Here is an 8,045-nt window from a genome sequence, read left to right as displayed (position 1 = left end):
CACATTAATTCACTTAGGGCCTTATTTTTGGATAAAATCAAACAAAAATGGTATAATAAATTCAGCTTTTTAAAACTTAAATCTAATAATACAAACCATCGGTGGCTTCAATATGAGACCGGAAGGATTAACAAGAACAGTACTTTCTAATCATTGTGTTGCTCATACTACACTTTTTTTTTTTTTTTTAAAGGAGGTGGAGTAACGTGCCGCTTAATGTCACCACCCATATTTGAAGTATATTTATACCATGTTTAGCCAGTGAGAACTCACTGATCATCTTCTTCATCATGACCATCATCATCATCTCTCTGCTCCTGCTGGCCTCTCTGCTGCCACACCTGACCTTCACTGGTGAGATTGATTATATATCAGTAAATTATGATGATTTTTAAGAATGTTTGATTCGTATAGGTGCTGAATGAGTTGACTGACAGCACTCTCTCTCTCTCAGCTCATGTGAATGTGAGTATAGTGAACGGCAGGGAAGCCAAACCCCACTCCAGACCCTACATGGTTTCTCTCCAGGTGAACCGTCAACATATCTGTGGTGGATTCCTCATTTCTAAAAAGCTTGTCTTGACTGCTGCACATTGCAGGAACGGGTAAGAGCTTGTTTAGTGTGAACTGCAATATTAAGTATTGACAACAACTACAGTGCAACCATACAGTGTATCATATGACATAAATACACATTTCCAATATGCTCTTTATACAGATATGAGATTCGGGTTGTGGTTGGTGCTCATGACTTAAGGTACAGCAAGTGTTCGTATGTCATTAGAGTGAAGTCCTACATCCCACATCCAGGCTATAAACGCAATCCTATTCAGAATGACATCATGCTTTTGAGGGTAACAACCTGTAGCACAAACCACTATGTTTGATTGTCTATTACAATTTCTTGCCTTAAAAAATACTGAAGGGATTTAAATCATTATATGTAAATGGCCAAGTGTTATTTCCTATTAGGTCTATTTCCAACATTATTTATATATTGCTCTGTGTAGCAACAAAAAAGAAATGGGCAAAAAAGGCAAAAAAAAAAAAAAAAAACCTGGAATATCATTGATGCATTTGTTTTGTGGCTGTTATAAGCAGAAAACACAATAATAAAGAGGCATTTAAAAATAAAATCAACTTTAGGGCTTCTGTACAAACCTCAAAAAAAAAAAAAAGTATAATCAACTGAACTTCAGTCTTATAAAATATTTTTAATAAAAAAAAATGTTGTATTTTTTAATTACAGCTAGAGAAAAAAGTCAAACTAAACAACAAAGTTAGACTGATATCATTACCAAAGAAAGGAAAAGACGTGAAACCAGGTACTCGCTGTAGTGTTGCCGGCTGGGGAAGTCTGTGGACTAATGGCCCACAGAGTTGTCGTCTAATGGAGGCATTCACAACTACAAAAAATAAGGTAGACTGTCAGCGCAGATGGGGATCTCAGTTCATTTCCTCACAGATGATCTGTGCATATGGCAGTGGTGGATCCTGCAACGTATGTACAAAAGATGAATCACAGACTTTATGGTAACGTACAGACTGGTTTCACTAGTGATGTGTTGATCTGTGTTTCTTAACAGGGGGATTCAGGAGGTCCTTTGGTTTGTGGAAACACTGCAGTTGGTGTCACATCTTTCGGACATAGATATCTCTGCAATTCACCTCAACATCCTAATGTGTATACTAAGATTTCAGCATATCTTCAATGGATCAACAAAATGGAAAAATTAAGTGACTTCATGTAAACTAAAAAGAAAGAAATGTTTTTCTTGAATTCTTAAATAAACCTTCTTTCAATCAAGGCAAGCATCAATTATAGTCAAAGTGTTCTCATTGTCACAAACATAAAATCATTTAGCAGTTCACTTGGTGGCCATCATGGCAACACCCTCAATTTTCAGTCATGCAAGTACTGTATGGCTCATATCTACTTGAAGGGGGAAAACTGAAATAAAAAAAGAAAAGAAAATATTTTATAAGTAAAACAATTAGTTTAGTCTAAATTAAGTTGAATTAAAACAGTCCTGGAAAGGTCTCCAGGATTTGAGTAAAAATAAATAAATAAATAAATTTACCCAGCAAACTGGGTTGTTTATATAACGAAGCATAATGGGTATTAATTTTTACTAATTTTTTACTTAATTTTGACTATAATACTAGTTTATTTTTTACTTCATACATGAATTACTGCTTACAGATTCATTTAAAACTCTTAAACCTCTAAACTTTTGTAAAGTACTCCAAACAACTGACGAGTATCATATTTTACAGCATATTTTATACAGGGTTGCCATACACTTTTAGGCTCTGTCAGGGGCGGACTGGGACCAAAAAGTGGCCCTGGACTTTCTGGCCCACAGCAGCCCACCACATAACGCATTGTCTCATTAATGTGCAGAATATTTTTTAACACCACTTATAGCATAAAAATATAACAAAATACAAGAAATGAGAAATTACACGAAATGCTATTTAAACATTTATTTTAATTAACGCAACATATATTAGGTAATATTTGTAAAGCAAAGGGGAAACAAACAGAAGAACATACAAGACATACAAGATTATTAATATAAAACTATTACGACAGTATATCAGCTAGTCATAAAGATTCAGGGCACCTTCTGAGAGCAGGTCAGCAGTTTATGAGGAGAAGGAGATGGCTTGTGTATGTGCACATTTGAAAGAGAGATTTGAGGATTCCTGTTAAGGAGACAAAACAGATTAGGGATTAATCAGCATTATCTGTTATAAATATTTGTTAGTGTAAAGTAAAGTGTAAAGCAAGTAGCCAAGACAACATAGAAATATGGTTAAACAGGGCTTATTGTACACACATCTGAAAATGACTACCTTCTTTTCCTTTTAATTAGGTGAGCAATTTCCGTAGTTGCTCACTTCTCTCAGCAATGCCATCTATGATCTGATCACTATCCAAGGCCATTAAAACATCTCTTTCTGAAGCCATGAGCATGAAAGCTTCTAGATGCTGTTGTGTGAGAGAGCTCCTGAGCCTACTCTTTATGAATTTAAGAGTGGAGAAGCTTCGTTCGCAAGCTACCTGGGTGACTGACAGTGTAAGTAAGAACTTGTAAGCAAGTCCCAAAATGGGGTATGCATTTGTCAATAGGTTGAATTGACTAAGAATACGGTAACAACACACTGGACAGCTCTTGCAAGATGAACAGCTCTTGTTCACAATCTCCACCCCATCGTCTCCTTCAGGTACATCCTCTGTTGTCCTGATAGTGTATTCATCAAATGTTGATCTTTTCAATCTAGGCCACTGTTCAGCCAGACTTGAGAGCTCACTTTGTAAATTGGTCACTGTTGCTGTACTGTCAAACTTAAGCAAGCATTTGCTTAGTTCTTGAAGTGCGGTCTGCGGAAGATCGCTGGTGCTGGTCAAAATCTGGTCAAAGTTCTTAGGGTCCAGAAGAGCCAAGTCAGCATACAAAGTGCCATTACTCAGAAATCGTCGATGAAGGCTCTCAATAACTGTATCCATAATCAAATTATGGACCTCAATTCTATATGCACTCTCTGCATCAGTAAAAGTTTCATGTTCAGCCATCTCTCCAGGCATAGTTTTCTTCCTCCGTATCCTTTTTGATGGCAGAGTGCCCTGCAGCTCCAAGTCTGTTTCTGCATCCCGCTCCAGTGTCTTCCTGTTGGCCCACTGAACAAATGTGTCTGCAGCTGCTTTGACACTCTCAAAATCTCGTGCCACTTTTTTCAGCTGTTCCTCTGAGGAGACAATCATACGATGGGCAGAAAGGATATCCATGCCACTTGTCTGCAGATATTTAGACACTGGAGAGGTTACATCAAATATTCTCAGGAATATCTGGGCTGTGAGGATAGTCTCATATTTCAGAAGACCTTCGATGAAGCCTTGTGCCCTTATCCGTGCATTTGTGTTGAAATTTGTCTGGTCTTTTATGGCTGAAAGTGTGAAGAGAAGAGCAACATACATTCCACTCTCTGGCTTACCAAAATCTCCAAATACCTTCCTCAACATGCTGTCTTTGGACCACCACCTTGTTTCTCCAATGGGGGCGAGGCGTTTGTGTTTTGGGTCTTTGCTTTCGTTCTCCCAGATGCTCATCCTCTGGTATGATTCTCGAAGGAAAACAGCAGTGTCATTCAAAAGGGAAAAAAGTGATCCACTTGCCAACACACTCTCTGTAGTGTCTGCCAATACCAGGTTCAACACATGAGAATAGCACCATACGTGTACCTGATTAGGAGATTTTGCAGAAAGCAAGGCACTGAAGCCCTTATACTTCCCCTGCATACTAGCAGCTCCATCAGTAGAGTTGCTAATGCAACAGCTCAAGTCTAGCTTCATCCTTTCCAGTACATCAGTCAACACCTGGACAAAGTACTGCCCTGTAGATGCCTCACATTTCACCACTGCAACAAGCCTCTCGTGGATGTTGTTATCAGCGACGTATCTGACAATAACAGAACACTGGTCTTGTGTTGTAATGTCCTGTGTTGTATCAATCTGCACAGAGAACATACCTGCATTCTTAATTTGTCTGGCCATGGTGGCTTGCATCGTCTGATGAATGGTGGTAATGACGTTATTGACAGTAGTTTTGGACAACAATGTGATGAGAGCACCTCTTCCCCCTCTTGACACAGACTTGTGGAGTGCTTGGCTTTTCTTTATACAATCAACAAGATGCTCATTCATACAAATGTCATATTTCCCCAACAGGATTATCATCTCTAAAAAGTTGCCATGGTCAAGACTGCTATCATCAAGGGTGTATGCTGCTTCAGACTTTTTGCCTCTGTAACTCAGCCCTCTTTTGCCAATGACTTTAATAACATCAATGATTTGTTCTAGCACTTGCCTTCTCCTGCGTACTTGTTCTCTGTGAGCTGATAACTGACTCCCAATAAGCAGACCCTCAATGTTACTTTTGGAGACCCTCAGAAAATATGCCTCAGCATAATCTCTGTGCATTTTGCTCTTCTCATGCTCTTCTATTCTTTGATGAACATGCTTCCAATCTACCATTCCAGATATAAAGGGGCTGGTGTCTGTGGGCTTTGCAAATGCCATACAAATGAAGCAATGTAATGCATGGTTCTCCTCATTGTATGACAACCACCTTCTGTTGGTGCCATCTTTACAGCAGAAAACCTTTTGAACCAAAGCTTTGCTTGAATTTTGTTGAGGGTGGAACTTGAAAAATATATCTAGATTTTCTGATGTCGGTACAGTGAAGAAATCAAAGCTGGTGATGGCTTCCTGACTCTGACTCTGTCTATCTTCCTGAATCTGAATGAATGAATGAATAATAATAATAATAATAATAATAATAAAAGGTTGTTTAAGTTTATTTAACATATAGGTGCAGTTCTTCACAAAATAGGCTCATCTGTGTGTTGGCACACTGTTACCTAGCACTAAAATGCAAAAAGACAAATAATATTAATACTCATAAAACCTGCCCAGAAAGCAACACGGACAAAAAGGTGCAAACTACTTGTGTAAGATGTGTTGGTCCTATCTGCAATGTCATAGCTACAAAATCTACAAAGGATAGTAACAAATTTACATTTATCTAAAACACTATAACATAAAGATAAAAGATAAACATAAAACAAGGAACTAGTTTTTGGAAGAAAATAATATAATTTAATAGGGTTTATTATTTAAATTTTATACTAATGGTTGAGTTAAGAACTAATTTCTCAGCACTCAGCAGTGTTTGGAATTAATATTACCATCATTGTTAAAATGAGTAACTAGTTTACTAGTGCGAGCTAAATAATGCTACTGATTTCATTTCAGCTTACCGGTTCAGTTTGATTGCCATCTTCACTACTAGGCTCAGGTACAGGTAGGGAGGGGGAGAGTAGTTCTTGTTCATCATCAGCAGGCGCTGGTTCATCATCAATGACCTTGGTGCTGGGTCCAGCCTCGCTATCATTGGCCTTGGCTGTAAAACTTGAGCTGTCAGAGCCTGCTGCTGAACTGCAACTTCCCTTCGCGCCGATTCCGCCAAATGCATAATCAGTTAATTTGAAACATTTCACAGCATCGAACTCTAATGCTTTTTTTTTTTTAACGCGTAACTTTTCAGCTCCACCTTTTCTTTTCTTCCCCCTTTCATCCATAGACAATTATTTGTTATTGTCTTATCTGATCAGAGAAATTCGCTGTACCGGATAAATCTCTCTTTCTCTCTCGCTCTGTAAATTAGACGACGTGAAAGGGGGCGTGTTTCAAGATACGCAATGGAGTATACCAAACAGGGAGGGAGGACAAAACACTCACATGCAAACAAAACACACTCCTTGTCGGCCGCGCCCGCGCGATAGACTTATTTATACATTTGCATATAAAGAGATGTAATATTATGATTTCCGTCATTAAAAAAAAAAAAAAAGTGTACCGGATGGGCCGGCCCACATTGGCCAGCGGCCCACCGGGAAAAGTCCCGGTGCTCCAGACGGCCAGTCCGCCCCTGGGCTCTGTCTCAGGCTCTCACACTGCCAAAGTAAATTTCACATCAAATTAAAACATTTGCTGCACAGACAGTTTGTCTTATGGCTTCAAGAATCACGTTATTTATTTTTATATCACACACCATTTGGTGTGCGCAGCGCTGCATGAAGTTGAACACATGAATTGACAAGGGCTGCTTCTGAAAACTTTAGGTGATGATACACAACTTTTTATGCAATGTTGCTGGGCAATATTGCCGTCAATGGGCAACCAGGTACGGCACAGGGCCCACGACCGATCTAAAGTATCCAGATAGAAATATGTTGCCCATTCTCAATGGGAAAGTGCCCAGGCAACATTGCCCGACAACATTGCTCAAAAAAGTTGCCCTGTGTAAAAGTTGCCCTACCAGGCAATGACTTCAAAGGCAGCGTTTGAGCATTAAGGCACCTCGGAATACAATTTTGTACAGGCTTCTGAGGTAGCGTAATGTAGTTGCTAGGTTACCAGCTGCTCATTACCGCTACATGGTGTATTTAGTGTAGGATTTTGGTGTATGATTTCATCTAATAATAATAGCCAGTAGCGTTTAGTTTATATAACAGCTTGGCCAGAGCCTCACTTGAGCTCAGTAAAGCAGCAGTTTCCTCCTAATATCCGCCATATCGCTTTAAAATATAGCATTCTGTGCAGAATTCAAATAAGTCAGATAAGTTTTCTGGTCTGCGCCGACTCGCACTTATGATCTGCTCTGTGCTATCGTGTCTCTGGACCGGAGCAGACGGCGGTTCACGTGACACTAACATGAAAACAGACTTAATTTGCCCCAATTGAAAGCATATTTACACTGTCTAAATCTTTCCCTGTCCCATATAGTGCACTATGTGCCATTCACCATGTTGAAAATGGTAAATGTTTGAACAAATGACTGATTTTAGTCGCAGCTTCAGTGTCTGTTTGTAATGTAGGGGGAGGGACGCTTTAGATTCTAGAGAGCATTAGATTGGACAGAAAATCTGATGAGAAGCTGAAGTGCAGCATGATGTCATCAAAATCATGGTGGAATTGAGAGACTGTAAGTTTTGAATGGTTATATATTTTAAATGTGAATTTTGTCATTGTTTCGGAGCTTATAGATAACATTAAGTTCTACCAGAAAGACTCGGGAGAATAAATACTGTAACAATTAACATTTATTAACAGCCCAACAAGCAATCAAGTTCTTTGGCGTAGGCCCCGTCCGTAGCTTGCAATCCGAGGGTCCGGATCTGCATTTCCTGCATGAAGACGAAGGCAGGGGCGCAGCCGACCCCCTGCAAGGTATAGGAAGGGACCATCCTGGTGGTGGTGGGGTGGATGGAGGGAAGAGGCTATCCTGGTGGTGTTGGAAAGGATGGAGGGAAAGACCCATCTTGGTGGTGGTGGGGAGGATGGAGGTGAATTGAAGCGTCAGCATCTGCGAACTCAGACGTGTGTAAGTACCAATCTTTTATACTGTAAGAATAGTAATATGATTGGATAGATGAGAAGGTAATAAGTGACATAACAATTGAGTCTTCCCGGCAGAACT

General features: G+C 39.5%; 1 protein-coding gene across 1 annotated transcript; it reads left to right on the top strand.

The window, feature by feature from the left end:
* Positions 1 to 277: 277 nt before the first annotated feature.
* LOC307169473 (mast cell protease 1A-like) lies at positions 278 to 1,817 on the top strand. Its single transcript, XM_079890143.1, has 5 exons — positions 278 to 354; positions 455 to 605; positions 719 to 854; positions 1,250 to 1,501; positions 1,587 to 1,817. Exons 1-5 carry the CDS (start codon positions 291 to 293, stop codon positions 1,749 to 1,751), a joined length of 768 nt encoding a protein of 255 aa, XP_079746269.1. The 5' UTR covers positions 278 to 290; the 3' UTR covers positions 1,752 to 1,817.
* The last annotated feature ends 6,228 nt before the right edge of the window (positions 1,818 to 8,045 follow it).

The sequence above is a fragment of the Squalius cephalus genome, assembly GCF_949319135.1.
Source record: "Squalius cephalus genome assembly, chromosome: 13".
NCBI lineage: Eukaryota > Metazoa > Chordata > Actinopteri > Cypriniformes > Leuciscidae > Squalius > Squalius cephalus.
Note: the sequence above shows the minus strand (reverse complement) of the source record. Positions and strands in the feature narration are given on the sequence as shown.